Source organism: Aulonocara sp. 'chitande type north' Nkhata Bay, linkage group LG10, assembly GCF_057382095.1.
Source record: "Aulonocara sp. 'chitande type north' Nkhata Bay isolate Kocher_YH1m ecotype deep benthic linkage group LG10, A_spYH_male_GT1.1, whole genome shotgun sequence".
NCBI lineage: Eukaryota > Metazoa > Chordata > Actinopteri > Cichliformes > Cichlidae > Aulonocara > Aulonocara sp. 'chitande type north' Nkhata Bay.
Genome location: NC_141353.1, coordinates 13173882 through 13190195, shown reverse-complemented (window position 1 = coordinate 13190195; position 16314 = coordinate 13173882). Strand labels below are relative to the sequence as shown.

At 38.0% G+C, this 16314-nt stretch overlaps 2 protein-coding genes and 1 long non-coding RNA gene across 4 annotated transcripts; 2 read left to right on the top strand and 1 right to left on the bottom strand.

The window, feature by feature from the left end:
- The first annotated feature begins 1651 nt into the window (after positions 1-1651).
- Positions 1652-6813, top strand: LOC147320362 (cornifelin homolog B-like). The gene is made up of 4 exons (XM_086308269.1): positions 1652-1752; positions 4662-4775; positions 4860-5017; positions 5530-6813. Exons 2-4 carry the CDS (start codon positions 4670-4672, stop codon positions 5650-5652), a joined length of 387 nt encoding a protein of 128 aa, XP_086164395.1. The 5' UTR covers positions 1652-1752; positions 4662-4669; the 3' UTR covers positions 5653-6813.
- On the bottom strand, positions 5623-8661 carry LOC147320361 (uncharacterized). Of its 2 annotated transcripts, XR_015131257.1 has the most exons (4): positions 8612-8661; positions 7992-8049; positions 6849-7005; positions 5623-6592 (listed from the first exon to the last, which is right to left on the bottom strand). It is a non-coding gene; the product is annotated as an uncharacterized LOC147320361 (long non-coding RNA). The 2 variants fall into 2 exon arrangements; XR_015131256.1 differs by lacking the exon at positions 8612-8661 and having other exon boundaries at positions 7992-8479.
- Positions 8662-10881: 2220 nt separating this feature from the next.
- On the top strand, positions 10882-15096 carry LOC147320360 (cornifelin homolog B-like). The gene is made up of 4 exons (XM_086308268.1): positions 10882-11020; positions 11328-11441; positions 12470-12627; positions 14542-15096. The coding sequence occupies exons 2-4, from the start codon at positions 11336-11338 to the stop codon at positions 14662-14664; spliced, it is 387 nt and encodes a 128-aa protein (XP_086164394.1). The 5' UTR covers positions 10882-11020; positions 11328-11335; the 3' UTR covers positions 14665-15096.
- The last annotated feature ends 1218 nt before the right edge of the window (positions 15097-16314 follow it).

The following is a 16314-nucleotide window of genomic DNA, read 5'->3' as shown; positions in this document are numbered from 1 at the left end:
CAAATGTAAAATTTGACACCTCTTGTTGTGTTTGTAATACATTTTTTCTGATAATAAATAGTTTAGATCAGGGGTGGGCAACTCCAGGTCTCGAGGGCCAGTGTCCTGCAGGTTTTAGATGTGTCCTTGATCCAACACAGCTGATTTAAATGGTCTTGAAGGTCTCCAGAGGCCTGGTAATGAACTAATCGTTTGATTTCGGTGTGTTGACCCAGGGTGAGATCTAAAACCTGCAGGACACCGGCCCTCGAGGCCTGGAGTTGCCCATCCCTGGTTTAGATGATGCAGAACAAAATTCAGCAAACTCTAAATAGGTTAAAAAAATATTTAGAAATTCTAGTAGAAGTTTAAAAGCATAACTTTTCAACTTTTCAAATTCCCACTCAATAATGTAAAATGTAATAGTAATAATGTAATGCCTTATCAAAAAGTTAACTAGCTGATAGTTATACTGAAGAAAGACGGAAGTACTGATGCTGATTGTCGACCTTAAGCAAACAACATCTATGCAGACATCTATGTAGACAGTGATGTACAAAACTCTGACTAAACCTGTCATTGTGTTTGAGAAAACAGCGACAGTGGTATTCAAGTGCAACAGGAATGCAGGGCTATGCAGGAAGGGTAGAAGGACAGATGATTGTCAAAACCTTTTCCATTCCTTTGTTTGTTGTTTTGGATTTCTCAAGCTATTTAGGTTGATCTGCATTTACAGGCAGGCATTTGTATGTTGGCAAAGAGCAAAGTCGTAAAGCACCAATCATTTCTTTAGTGTCTGTCTTGCTAAAATTTTATTTAAAATTTTTCGCAACAGTGTTTTGGTCTGGACACCATTCCCTAACATTCACGGTACATTCTTTAGTGTTCCTTTAATGTGGTTTGTTGTTTAAAGATGATGATGTGTATCATTAAATGGAAAGTTAATGGTGATTGTTATACTGAATAGAGTCAGGGAGAGGTTTATGTACTTATGTTCCTTGGAAGGAACAAAGAGGTGACCTTTTGATGCCAAAGCCAACTTTTTGTGTCATGTTTGTTTGTCTAGTTATTGAAGATGAACATTCATGGTCTTGTGCCCTGACATACACAGGAAACAAAGTGAAGGAAACTTCTTCTAGAAACTTTTAATTAAATTAGACTTTTGCAATCCAGCTAATCCAGCTGTTGAAAGACAAACTTTTCTTTATAATCAAAATGCAACGAAACCTTAATCACAGGTTAATCCAAGGTTTCAATTTTCTTCCAGGTCTAATGAAAATACTGTTTTGGTTTGTGGTCATTTTCACCAATTGTTCCTTTAACTAAGTCTACCTTCTGTTGGAACAAGAAAGTTGAATTGTTTAAAAAATAACCTACATTACATCTGTATCAGTTTTTAAAATGTTCTTGTAGGAATTGGTCTCTACCTACAAACAGCGTAAATATTCTTGCAGGAAAATGAGAAATATGTCATCCTGTTATTATTATTATTATAAAGTCCACTAACGTTTATACTTTTCTTTTCAGTAAAATTAAAGAACTAAAGCAGTGTTACATATTCTTTTCCGTGTTTTTCTTTTAATCCACTGCGCGTTCCAGTGGAAAATACAACTATATCAAAAAATTTTTTTTTAAAATGGTGAACCGGTGTGTCCGGATTGTCCTGTCAGGTGATCGCTTGTGTAAAGGGGCTTAAAAGAGCTGCGGAAAGCAAACATCACCTGTGCCTGCACAACATTGAACTCAGAGCTTTCTTATCTTCAAACACAAAAGGTAAGGCATTTTATTTTATTTTGCTTATATCCTCATAAGGTCATTTTCATGCATTAATGATGCAATTAATGACGTGAAAAGTGTATGATTTTAATTTGAAAAAGTATTGTGTGTCATCAGTCTGTTAGAGTTTTGGGTTGGCATGTGGTTTCTGAATTGTGTAAAAGTTTCCAGTGCAGTGATGTGTGCTGTCATAGCTGTAGCAGTGTGCAGTTAGATAACTGAGCACTGAAACTTTTATTCCTTTGCAGCCATATTAAATATGTGTACAGTTATTCACTGGCCACTTCATTAAGTACATCTGCCTAGTACTGGATTTGACCCACCTTTATTTTTACAACTGCCTACAGTCTTTATGGCATCAATTCAACAAGGTGTTGGCAACATTTCTCAGATATTTTGGTTCATATTGACATGATAGCATCACCGAGCTGCTGCAGATTTGTCAGCTGCACATTCATGCTAGGACTCTTCTGTTCTACCAGATCCTAAAGATGCTATGTTGCATTGAGATCTGGTTGCTGTGGATAGCATTTGGGTGGAGGGAACTCATTGAGAAGTTCTAGAAACGAGTTTGAGATGATTAGAAATTCGTGACATGGTGCGTTATCTTGCTAGAAATAGCCATCAGAGGACGGGCGCACTGTGGTCATAAAGGGATGGACATGGTCAGCACTCAGCTAGGCTGTAGTGGTTAACCCTTTCATACATGAACTATTACAACTGCAATTAGGAATTTTTTCTTAAGTATTCTTATTCATCTTTAGGCATTAAAAAACAATTTTTGAGGTTCACTTTTTTAAACACGTACTTAAGTACACTTTGACAACACTGACTGACCAGTGGATGGCAGGGTATGGAGTGACAAATCAGTGTCCAATTTAGTGGTTTATGTGCCATTTATGTATACCATCAACACTGACACAAATACAAGAAAACAGCCTTTGAATAGCTGTCCACTGCAGTGACCACTATGCATGAAAGGGTTAAATGATGCCCAGTTGGTACTAAGGGATGCAAAAGGTGCCAAGAAAATATCCCCCAGACCATCACAGCACCAGCAGCCTGAACCATTAGTACAATGGTTTTCTTTCACTTTCTTTATGCCAGATTCTGATCATACCATCTGAATGCCTCAGCAAAAATTAGGACTCATCAGACCAGGCAACATTTTTCCAATCTTCTATCGTCCTGTTTCGGTATGCCGCCTCTTTGCTGATACGGGTGGCAACTAGTGTGGTCTCCTTGCTGTTGTAGTCCATCTGCTTATAGGTTCGACATTTTGTGTATTCAGAGATCCTCTTACATAGTTTTAGTTGTAATAAGTGGTTATTTGACTTACTGTTGCTTTTTAAATCAACTCAAAGCAGTCTGGCCTTTCTCCTCTGAACTCTGATATCAACAAGGCATTTTCACCCAGATAACTGCTGCTCACTAGATATTTTCTCTCGTTTTTTGCAATCCAGCAGATCAGCAGTTTCTGAAACACTCAGGCTGTGTCGCACTGCTGGCACGGTCTCTGCACAGAAAAAATCTGCGTTGCGCACAAAAAAAATCTAACCTGAATTGAAATTAAAGTAAATATGTTAACAATTCTGTTTTCCAGTGTTAGTCAGTTATTGACTGGCTGCTCCAGTATGGGATTAGAACGATGCCACCTTATCCCATAGTCCAGCCACTGATGCGATTCACATTCGTATATACGCAGCTAATCAACGTCGTTGACAGGCTATGACAATGTGCCGACACCAGTGTTTTAGCGAACAAAGCAGCCTGGCTGATGTGGAGTGAAGCCACGTTAATGACAAAGTGTACAACCATTGGAGATGTGAGCAGTAATTTGATTATTTTAATAAACCATGTAACTTGGATGGATTCGATGCTGGCGTGACCACAGTGCTCACGTCTGCTGTCGCTCACAGTGGTCCAAGGGTGTGTTTGCTCAGACACATGAAAAATTAAAGGGAACATTGGTGCAAAGCCTCACAGATGATGTGCAGCAGTGGGTCCCTCAGTCTGTCCTCACTCTGGACACTTGCAGTTGTCACACATGGTAATCAAATGTATGATAAGCTGCAGGATTCAAACACAAGCGTAACTTATAAATACATGTTTATACTTTTATTACACAGTCAGAGAGAAAGACAAAGAGAGAGAGTGCAGGACAGACAGGTGACAGTCTCAGGTGTACACACTGCTACAAAACAGCACAAGAGAAGGAGGATTTAGTGTTTGTGTTATTACGAAACAAGAAGAGTTCCCAGATGGTACAGTGGACACATGTGACTCCTGTGATTAAAGCATCTTTCTTTCAGCTTAACGAGTGAACCGTCAGCTCGTTCAAACACACGTTAAAGTCCGTTTGGCTCGACACCACCGAACAGAGGCAGCAATATAACATAGCTGACTTTAATTATCCATGAAATCATCACATTCTCTGTAGGATTAATGTCAACTACTGAACGGTGTATATTTTTAAAGGCTTTAAAACCAAGTTAGTACAAACGTCACTAATGTCACATAACTTTACCGATATGTGGCCAACAGTAATGTTTTAATGTTCTTCATTATTAAACATTTGCACATAAATAAGTGACATAATATTCAGTACTTACTTTTGAAAGTTTATTTTTCGGCCGTTCCGCTTCAGCCGTCTGCCATATTTTTCGGCAAAATTATCCACACCATTCGCCGCGCTATAAATATTTCATTTGAGCAAACAAAATTTCTGTTTTTAAATTTGCCATTGTGATTATCTGTATAAGTGAAATATCTGATTATATTGTCAAGTTTTGAATGCACTGGTTAGGTGTGGTTAATAAAGGGTTGTGGCTGCTCTCTTCCACAACAGCCTTTTGTAGTGCTTAACCTTGTGATCTTATGAACTTTCAACCTGGTTCCTCCTTTAGACTCCATCATGACTGATACGATGGTCGTCACGCAGCCTCAGCCTGTGATATATGTTCAAGGGTCGGATGAATGGTCATCTGGGTTATTTGACTTCTGTGAAAATGTGCCAGAGTGTAAGTGTCTCTGATTTATATCTATACCACAGCAAGTACTAATTCACTGCCAATGCACTGTGCTTATCATTTCTCCTTTTTAAGGCCTTTTTGCTTACTTTTGCTTACCCTGCTTCGCCTGTAAAACTTCGAGAGACTACGGGGAAAATCTCTGTCTCCCTCTGGCCGACTGGGTGAGCGGCATGATCCCGCCGGCCACCATGTCCATGAGGGTCTCCATGCGACACCGCTATGGCATCACCGTAAGGCCAAAATTTGATTTTCTTTTTAATGTATCTATATTTCACTCACTTAGCCTTCAGCCACTCTGTTGCACTAATACTTTTGAGAGGAGTTTGTTTCAACTTTTTAAAAGTTGCTTTTATTTGTGTTAACTATTTCTTTGCCTACTGCGCGTTTGCCTACTGCGCGTTTTAAGGCTGTCAGTAGGCTACTGACAGCCTTAAAACGCGCAGCCTTGTAAAACAACCTTTATAACATGACCAAATTATAACAAAAGAAAGATTGTATATCACCATATTTCGGATTTTTAAAGGAAGAAACTGTATTTTCTTAAATCATTCTGTGTCTGAATAATTTTTATAGATCAACATGTATTCTGTCAACATTATGCAATCTGCTCTTTATCTATAAAACTGTGCTTAAGACTATTTCTTACCTAAGCCATTGGGGTCTTTCAGCTCTTACATATTAACATAAAAAACTGGCCTGGTTAGCCACTTGCTGACCAAACGTCACTGTGTTTTGTTTTTAGGGCACCATGTGTAACGACTGTGTGCTTTCGACATTCTGTATCTCCTGTGTCTGGTGTCAGATGTCCAGAGAGATGAAGAAACGAGCACTCCCAGTCGTTATGGTTGCTACTAAAAACGTGTAACCTCTTCCTTCTTCATCATGTCTGGGGCCACCATCCTCATGGAGTCTTAGCAGCACAATACACTTTAAACAGAAATCCAACTGTAGCCATCCAAGCTTATTGAAGTTAGGAAACTGAAATGAAGTAAAAGGAAACTGTTTTTAATGTAATTAAACTATCATTAACTATCTAAAATAGTGCCTTTTAAATTTTATTTTACATTTTTCCCTTTGAGAACAAAAATTCTTCACCAAGGGGTTTATAATGACCACTTATTAACCAAAGAATACTTTAACTTGAGTTTAAAGGGGGTGTTAAAAGTGTGTTTTTGTGTAATCTCACATACTTTAGTCAGGTTTGTATTTTATTTTTATCTGGCATAATGAAAATTTTAAACAGATAAACTTAAATGACATAAAAATCCAAACACTGTTCTTTCATTTTTTGTCAATAAAATTAAGTGAAAGGCACATGACTCTTATTTTTCTGTGTTCATACAGCACGCTGTTAACAGATGGTAAACATACAAGTGTATGAAAGTGAATTTCAAAAATACATAAAAGAAAAAGGGTTTGGTTACCTTTAATAAGTGCTTTAAAAGTGTAACACCTCAGAACACAACACTGGATGCCACTTCTTTTATTGTTTTCTTCTTTTTTTAATAATTAATTTTGATAGTAGTAGTAGCAAAAGTAGTAATGGCAGAAATTAGTTGGGTGCCAGTCCTTCAAACTAGCATGTGCTAGTTTACTGATATTGATATTTTTGGTAAATTCAGCTGTTTTCTGTTTGAAGGAAGCTGACATTTTATCAGTGATGTATGATCCTGACAGAAGGTTCTTCCACAGTGCGATGTTTTTTTTTTTTTTAAATCCTGTCCCTTCTGGCAGGTTTCAATCAGAATTATAACAAAAGGATAAAGCACAGATGGAAAAGCACAATGTATCACAAACTGATGCACCTGTAAGAAAAAACAAAGGGAAAAAAAACTGTTCATTCAGTATATGAGGACATGCATTGATGTATATAAGATGCAGAGAGTATTGTAGTCTCTTATGTTATGTAGCGCAGTTTCTGATACTATAATCAATTTTAACTGTAAGTTCTTAAGAGACTATGAGCTGTCAATGTCACACATCGGGAGTCAATTCTGAAAATTGATAAAGTGTTTAAAATGTAAAGTGTGTGTGTGTGTTTCTATTAAGGATTTCACTCACTCTTTGAACGAATATCAAAGTCTTGGCCCTTTAACAGAGATGTGATACAGCGCCATCTGGTGGTTGACTTTCATTGGAGATTTTTTCCCTTTAATTTAGCTTGAGGCAGGTGCATGGTTGCTGATTGTTCTTGAGAGGATTTGTGTCTCTGATATATCTGGGGAAGTTAAAAGATGATGAGTTTTCTTGATCGCCTCCATCTATAGCAAAGAGCAAAGTACATACTGTAATCTTGCATGTAGTGTTTTCAATTTTCAGTGCCAGGACTATCCATTATGGGGTCCAGCAGAGCATTAAAGTCACCTATTGTCATTTTTGAGCTATAAATATACTTGCGAGTGATTCTTTGGCATGATTTATTTCGTCTTCTGGTTATTATCTTTTATTCATTTTCATTCCTTGTGCTGTTTTATATGTGAATGGTTGTCTGTCTCTCTGTGGTAGACAGACTGATGGCCTGTCCAGGGTGTACCCTGGTTCTCACTCCATGGCAGCTGAGATAGGCACCAGCACCCCCGCGACGCTGAATTGGAAAAGTAGGTTATTTGGAGTGCGGCATCATGTCTAGTATTTCTGACCCTAAAAGTCTTATTGATGATTTCAGGATACATGCAACAGCTGTTTGTATTGTAAGTTAGAAGGGGAGAATATCAGAAAATGCTATCTTATGCTAACTAAGACCCAGTGGAACCCCATTTCCACTTAACAGAAACCGTACTCATACGTCAGGATTGTTAGATGTTCAGTTTAATGTATGGACTTGAAATTCACTTTAAAGTGAGTTTGTTTTACTTCATGCCATCCAGATTTCATAAAATTTCATTTTCAGGTTTAAAATGAAATGCAGTGTGGTCATATTTTTATGGAAGGAACTGGAGTTTTGGTAAAGCCACAAATCCAGTCAACACTGTCTAAGGAGCTTGGGCACAAAGCAACTAGACTTCTTCAGAATATGTTTCACGTCTCATCTAAGAAGGTTCTTCAGTTCTAAAAGCAAATAGTCCCAGGTATTTTAAACCTAGTGCTAGGGGGGTGTCCCCCTACTAGAGGATTGTTGACCCATTATTAATAATATGCCTAATCAAATGAACCAAGATTATCATCAGAGGTTTCATGTGAAACCACTGTGAAACTTTGACTCACCCTATCATTTGACCTATTGAGGTCCCCTGAGGCAAGATGTGAGTGGGGGTTGAGGCACCTGGGAAGAGACATCAAGATTGCATTGTAGGTAGCAGACAGTTGGTGTCGTAAGCCACCCAGTCTGACTGCCGTTCACAGTGCACGTAGACGGCTTCTTTCACTACTCTTTCAAACCACCTGTCTTCTCATTCCAAAATGTGAACACTGGCTTCCTCGAAAGAGTGACCTTTATCTGGTACTGTACACAGACATCCAGTCATCACAAAAACGCACTTATGTGAGTGGAGAGTTCTGTAGATAACCTACTAACAATGCACTGATCTACAAAGAAAGATGCAGTCAGTTCATTCCAGTAACAATCATTCCAGCAAGAGCAGCACAAATATTAGGTCATAACAAACGGCTTCAATGCAGGTATCCCACCAATCTACTTACCAAATAGCACAAGTTTTATGTTCCTAACCGAATCGATATGTTTTTTTTAAAACGTTTTTGCAGCTGTTCTCTGGACAAAACTGATAGGGACTCATCCTCCCTTAATACAAATTGTGCCAAGGTGTGATGTCGCAATCTGAAAACAGCTGATCTATCTGGCATAAGGAAGAAAAAACACAGCTTACCATCAGATCTTGACGCAAACATGTTTGATTAAAGTTACCGTTCTATCGTGTGCCACGTGAGTACCTCGGAGGTTGTAGTTACTTATTAAAGTAAATATTACTCAGACACACTTCAGATCGAAGCCTGAGTATTTGCTGCATTTTGAGAGACATCGCTACTTGGTTTGAAACAGATGGATGAGAAAACCAGTCTGTCGTGTTTTAATTCTTTACCAATCTTTGTGTGGAAATGGGGTTAAAACCCGAAATGCCAGATTTCAGTCAACTTCCTGGAAAACACAAGATGTCTGCCTGCACAGGTTTAACAACTCTGTGACAGGCCCAGGGGCAGATGTTTCGCTGTCTTTTTTTCACCTACCACCAAAGTAAACAAGAGTACATAGCTAAGTCTCTCTTTCTCTCTCACACATACATGCACACAGTTCATGCTAAGATGATAGTGAATAGTAATAATCAACTATATTAATAACATGATTCCAGCTTTTGATCAACACCAGTGGTGGATCTGCCAATTCTGGTATTCTATGGCAAATGCCAACTGGGCTCCATGGTGCTAGGCAGTGAGCACAGGGCCAAGTAGAAGATGTTCGGCCCTCAAGCCACCCTCACAAAGTCTGCGTTTTACTGTTTGGTCAGAGACATTTACACCAGTGGTCATTTAGTAACTCTGGTAATGTTCCTGTTCCTACTTGGACAAAGGAGCAGATACCAGTCCTGCTGATGGGTTAAGGGCCTTCTACGGCCCAGTCTAGCTCTCCTACTGTATTTGTCTGTGCTGGGAGGCACAGCAAACCTTCTGGCAATGGCATGTATTTATGTGCCATCCTGGAGGAGTTGGATTCCCTGTGCAACCTCTGTCGTATCTAAGTATCATCTCATGTTACAAGTAGTGACACTGACCCTAGCCAAATGCAAAATTAGTGAAAAAACAATCAGTAAAGATGAAAAACCATTCCTGTTTTGGGGGTTGTATCCTCTAGTGCACCTGCTATTAACTTCATCAGCACCAGAGCAGCTGGAACTGATTAATGACCCCCTCTGCTACTTAGCCGACCAAATCAATATCCCAGAAGTTTAGAAGTGTCTCTTGAATTTTTTTGAGCAGTGTATTTCCTCTGACATCAAACCTTTTCATAAATTTTTAATCCACTCTTTTAATCATTTGAGTGTAAAATGACTGAGAAAATACAGAACAAGTTTATTTGACCACCACCAAATATAAGGTTTATGTCACAGCTGGCCTACATTAACAGTATTGATCATTACCAAAATATTTCTCATATTTCATTGAAGGTTAATTTACCAGTATGGACAATTATATTTGTAATGCTAAAATGTAATCATTATTGTTATCGATGACTTTTCATAACTACTTTTCTACAAAAAAGCAGACAAAAAGAAAAAGCACATTATTATTGTAAGGTGCCAAATTACAGTTGAAATCCTAACAGAAAAAATTGTTTTAGTTTTTGACTTCCCAGATAAGTCCAATGTTCCGGCTCACCCAGTCCAGCCGCCCAGTCAGATGTTACGCCCTTGGCGCCTGTCATAACCCATATAAGGCGTATCTTTGCATCTTATATTAAGATCCTCTTCCCGCCTCCTTCACAGCGATGCTCATCGCTGTTTCATCAGAATGTCAGTGTTACTGAAAATCAGAAAGATGTGGAGCTCTGATTCCAAAGGTTTCGGTGAGGACAGAGCCAACGCTTTGGCGTCACGCCCGCAACGTTGACTCATCCACGCACGCCAGTTCCTCACTTCATCTCACAATAGCACATTCCAAATGCATGACCACTCCTAATGGAAATCATAACAATCACATAAAGGAACATAAAACCTCTATTGTTACTGTTGTTGTTTTTTCGGTGTTAATTACAGTGAATTGCCTGGCGCGAACTTTGGGTTAGGGCAACTTGACCTGTCGTTTTTCTGCCCACAGCTTTTTAGTTCAGAGGGCACGAGGTCACTGGAGAAAGCAAACAACAACAACAACAACAACAACAAAACAAACAAACAAAAAACCCCAACACGCTCACTTTAAAGAAAAAACACACACACTTGAGACATGTATATGAATATGAAATACATGCATATGAATAGAGAAAGCTTCCGTTCCGTCAGTAATGGGAGTCCTCAGTATGCAGCAATACCACATATATTTCCCCGGTGAAGTGAAAGCAGTGTGGGATCATTTTTTTCCGCATTAGACAATGACCTTTCCAGTTGCCGCACCTTCACTTCAATATTAACACAAAGTTGCGGAGTGAACCGGTGCGTCCGGATTCTTCTGTCAGGTGATCTCATGTTTTCTAAAAGGATTTAAGACATGAGAGCTTTTCGGAGCTTTCAGAGATCAGCTGTGACCGAACATCCACCTCAGAGCTTTCTAATCGTCAAACACAAAAGGTAAGACATTTTATTTATTCGTTTAGTTTCGTTCCCATCCACATGAGCTCAGACTTTATATATTAACCACAGTAAAATTATAAATATAACGAGCAGCAGTTTACTGTTTTAATTTAAGAAAGTAATGATATTATAGGCCTATTAATAACCAACATGTTGACAAGTAACAATTTAAAAGCAGAGGAGCTCTTTAATGGTTATTGAGAAAGGCTGGGAGTATAGTGAACATTTACCAGCTTTCCTGAAATACACACCTGATTGTAAGAGGACTTGCAGTTGGAATTTTTCACCTTGCTCTTTCTTTTAGGCGCCATCATGACTTCTAAAATGGTTGTTCGGCAACCTCAGCCTATGATGTATACCCAAGAGTCTGATGAGTGGTCAAGTGGGATCTGTGACTGCTGTCAAGATGTGCCAGGGTGTAAGAGTCTCTTAATTATCTTCAAAGTTTATAGAGGACTTTTGCTCTGCAGTGATCGTCACACATGTGACAAAGGAACTTATTTTGCTCACTCGAAGGGAAAATATTTATTCCTAATAATCAAATTTTTAAAACAGTAGGAAACAAAATCAAAACAAACAACAAACAAACAAAAATGCTGTTTTCATATTTCATTATCTATAAATAACATAAAAATGAATCAAAGAGTGTTTTTTGTTTTCTGGACCTGAACCTCCTGATGAAATCCAGGAAGCCACACCTACATAAGAATTAAGGCCGTAGTATGTTTTTTTTTAATGTGGTGAGAAAGGCATTGGTCCAAGAAAGAAAAAAAGGATTTATTAACATCCTCATATTTTCATTTGTATTTTCAAACACGTGGTGTGCGTCATGTGATTGGTTGTTTTAATCAGACAAAAAAAGGACAAAAGATAATTGTACTTCCGTCATACTTAGGTGTTATTTTCAGATTTAACTCATAACTTGTACATACCCACATGCACAACTATAGCACTCACACTTATTTTTTCCAAAGACATAATAACCCCGTTTACACTATTTTCAAAGATCTGATTTGTTTGGCATTCATTTTCATTTCATTCTCTACAAAAGGGAATTTCTATTCTAATAACGATTAGCGTCTTTTAAGAGCACATGCTCGCCTTTTTTTCTTTTCTACATTAACTCACTGTGTCCTTGTATAATTTCAGCATCATAATGATGTTAGATCTTATTTCTTCTGAGTTATTACTTAAATGGCCAAACCGAAATGATGATAGGACAACTATAAGACATTTTATTTTCAGTTTAAATCAATAATAATGCTACTTCCTTCCTTAGATTTAAATCAGACGTCTTTCTAACACATTCTACATAAATAGCGCGGCTTATTGTCCTGTTTTCTTTATTAAGCATTTCAGGGTTTTACGTGAGTGTGTGTAGTTGAGTGTTTTCCTGGTTTCGCAGTCCATATCATTTGCTTTTCTCTGTATCTTTGCCTCTTTCAGGCTGTTGTGCTTTCTGGTGCTTGCCCTGCTTTGCCTGCATAACTTCGAGAGATTATGGTGAGCCTCTCTGCCTCCCCCTGCTGGAGATTTTCAGTGGTTTTATCCCGGGAATCACCATGTCCATGAGGGTCAACATGCGACAGCGCTATCGCATCAGGGTAAGGCCAATGTTTTCAGCTTTATACAGTTAGTTCCCGAGATGTTTGGACCAATATAATTAAATACATCAGACCCTGAGCTTTCATTTGAGAGATTTTTTTTCTTTAAGCAGGTAACAGCAGGTGACCTATTAATAGTCATTAAGTCAATGGTAATGGTCTTATAGCTAGAACTGAGCCAAATAAGCAGAGTTTTAGAAACTAGAATATATTTGCTTTCAAATCAAGTCTGAAACCTGCATTTGTCCTTCTAGTATCAGATTTCGGTTTGGGTATGATCTTGAAAAGGTCAGTGCTGACCTGGTGGATGTTAATAGGTAAAGCTACAAAAACAAAACAAATCCATCTGACAGATAGCAAGAACATTAGAAGGAAAGATGATCCTGAGCAGAATGACTAGAAAATAAAAAGCATGAAATAGTCTCGGAAGAGCTCATGATCCCATTAAACAGCTGGATGTTGAAATGTGCAGAGTTACAAAGTAGATTGGATGGTGCTCAACCCTAAAGATGGGTGTAGCCGGTCTGGCCTTAAACTCTTATTGCCGTTAGTTCTCTGCGTTGTGTTGTGCGAATGACCAGAGGAGTCAGCTCTCACTTTGCCAGCTGGGTGGATTTATTCTCCCAGAACTGTTTAAAATAAAAACAAAACAGTACAGCAACTTCACTTTACTGGACTTCTGCATGAACACCTCTCCTCAGCGGGGCCTCTAGGCGACTGAGGTGCAACATTACAACAAATCCAATTACCAAATAATACTGCTAAAATGTATTTATATTCATATATAACAAACAAAAATGCACTGCATCGTGAACATATAGTGACAATTACCTCATCAACAAAATTATACTTTAGGGAGACTTCATTTACCAGTGGCAATTTTACATATTTACAGTAAGTTGAAACAGTGAACATGAATCACAAACAAACAGAAGATATAACCAGTTCACATGACACAAAAATAAAAGAGGGAGCTCACATACCTGTTTAAAATAAAAACAAAACAGTACAGCAACTTCACTTTACTGGACTTCTGCATGAACACCTTCAAGGGAGAGAGAAGGATAGCGGACCACATGAGAAGCCACGTGCATGCGCCTATGCTCTCATCTGAGACATGCTAACTAGCATGTTACAATAAAGTGCTGTACTCGACAGAGAAACAATAATTCACACTAAAACATCTAACAGAACTATGAGACAAAATGCACAAAGGGAACGAGCAGTGTTTGAATTACTTTTAGTTACTTTAACTGTGTTTATTTGCTCTGTAACTGAGAACACTAGCGTACGCTCACCTCTCCTCAGCGGGGCCTCTAGGCGACTGAGGAAAATAGCGCGCAGCTACAGGAAGTGACTTCGTGGGAAGTCAAAGGTCACACAAACAAAATAAAAGCTCCCAAAATATAAATACAGAAAATAAACATATATAAATAAACACATATACATAACCAATACTGACAAAGCGAGATAACACTGCAGGATGGATCTTTGGTGAAATATAAATTATTTTTTAATACACCCGTTACATCGGCACTGTTTTTCTTTTTTTTTTTTAGGTCAGAAAGTGGAATATTGTACAATTGCTGGCCAATTCAATGAAACTTTTTGAGTTTTGATGACTTTTGTTGGTCAGTCTGGTAAAGGTAAACAGTGTATTGCAGCATAATAATCAGGAACTGCAGAAAACTCACCTTAAGGAACAATAACTCCAAAACCAATTCAACAGAGTGAAAAGCAAAAGGTTAAAAATGCAAGACTTTTCAGTCCAAACTGCTAAAACACAACCAAACTGTAACCGCACATCAAAAAACCTGATTCATCTCTTTTCACAGGAAAAATCATTTCCATATTAATGTAAAAACTGATCAGATTGACTGTTTATTACCAAACGTGTCTGTATTTTATCTGCAGGGCACCATGTGTCGGGATTGTGTGCTTTCGGCTTTCTGTTGCCCCTGCAGCTGGTGTCAGATGTCCAGAGAAATGAAGAGTAGGAATGTTTCAGTTGTTATGGTTGGTGCCAAAAACACATAACCTCTTCGCTCTTCATCATCACCACCTGGGCTGCTGGTTACTTAATACAACACCATCTGCGTGGAATGTCAGTAACATTTTACACCGATGACTTCTTTGAGGAAGAGTAGTGTTCACGTCACTGACAGAAACGTGTCTGTAAATATGACTTTATTAAAGGGAGACGGGATCATGGCTTGCTGACTAAAACATTATAGAAATCTCTTAATAAATGTTAAAAATATATAATGACCTTTGTCTTGAATTTTAATCTTTTTTTTTCTTGTGAGTTTGCTTACATACACAACACTAATGGTTGCATTTAACAAGTCACAATCTACGTTCACAATAAGCACTGGGATTCAAAAATTTGTATAAAAAACTGAAGAATGTATTTTTTTTATCCTGCTTGCAATTAAATAAACAAATAGCACAGAAATAAAAAGAGAGCATGGAGGTTTTATTTATTTATTTATTTATTTGCGTTTATCACCAATAAAAAATAACCACAGTATGTTCAGAAAGCAGTTAATTCTGTGAATGTCCTCTGCGCCTGGGTAAGACTCCACCTCAGGCTAAAGACACACTGCACAGGAAGGTGACGCGGGCTCCTTTAAACACTTGTAAAAAAGTGACACGGCCACTAGAGGGAGTCAAACTCTTTACAATGAGTCCAACAGCTCGTTAAGGCTGAGGTCAAAGTGGGTCACACAGGATCAGACTGACTACAGCATCGCCACTCATGTTTCACCTTACAAGCTGTGCCACCTGTGTGTTCAGGAGGAGAAACACGTCATAAAAACACCACACAATGTAAGATATTTCAGTGTAGTTGATAAATCTTTGTTTTACCTCTGCAAAGTTGTGGAAGTCAGAAATGAAGCTGCAAGCAATTTCATCACTGTCAGTAAGTCAATGTAGAATAAAGATAAAGTTTAGAATAGAATAATTTTGCTTGTCTACAGGAAAAGATGCAATATTACAAGTTTAAACTAAACTGTTACTTTCCTTGAAAATGATCCTTGCCTCAAGATTTCTTCAGGTAACAGAAAAATAACACAAATACAAGTTTTTAGTGATTTTTTTTCACTCCTGTATGTTACAGATATGATATAATTTTAATTTACTTGATCAAAAATTTTATTTATAAATGATCTCATACCCACAACTTTGAGTTGGATAAGCGGATTAAAATGGATGGTTGGAATTATCTCGGAATTTTGTCTTCCCAAAGTCTCAGTGTAATTTTTCCCTTCTGAAGCCTGATAATGGGTTTCTGCATTGTCATAGTTAACACCATTAACAAGATAGCATTTTGTTTTAAATGTTAAATGTAGGCTTTCTCTGCCTTGAGCTGAGCATGAACAGGTGTTTCATGGATCCAGAAAACCTTTTAGTCTCTTTAATCCTGTTATTTTGGCTTTAAAAGCACCATTTTTGTTGTTGTGTTATCCATTTAAAGGCCTTATGGATAAACCACCTGACTTTAGCAGGTCATAGATCTGTGCTACTACTTTCTGTACATGGTAAAGAAAAAATTTAGCTGCTTTGTATTTTTCTTTAGTCTTTATTTATGGCTCCTGGAATCATTAGCGAGTGTTTTAGTCTCCTTTAGATTGTTGTTTGGTTTTAATTTCACAGGACAAGCCGGACAATTTAGCAGCCAAAGAG

Excerpts from the sequence above, each read along its gene's own strand:
- LOC147320360 (XM_086308268.1), top strand. The coding sequence starts at position 11,336 with ATGACTTCTAAAATGGTTGTTCGGCAACCTCAGCCTATGATGTATACC. Across the intron at positions 11,442-12,469 it reads CTGTCAAGATGTGCCAGGGT|GCTGTTGTGCTTTCTGGTGC; the intron begins GTAAGAGTCTCT and ends TGCCTCTTTCAG. Across the intron at positions 12,628-14,541 it reads GACAGCGCTATCGCATCAGG|GGCACCATGTGTCGGGATTG; the intron begins GTAAGGCCAATG and ends TTTTATCTGCAG.
- LOC147320362 (XM_086308269.1), top strand. The coding sequence starts at position 4,670 with ATGACTGATACGATGGTCGTCACGCAGCCTCAGCCTGTGATATATGTT. Across the intron at positions 4,776-4,859 it reads CTGTGAAAATGTGCCAGAGT|GCCTTTTTGCTTACTTTTGC; the intron begins GTAAGTGTCTCT and ends CTCCTTTTTAAG. Across the intron at positions 5,018-5,529 it reads GACACCGCTATGGCATCACC|GGCACCATGTGTAACGACTG; the intron begins GTAAGGCCAAAA and ends TTTTGTTTTTAG.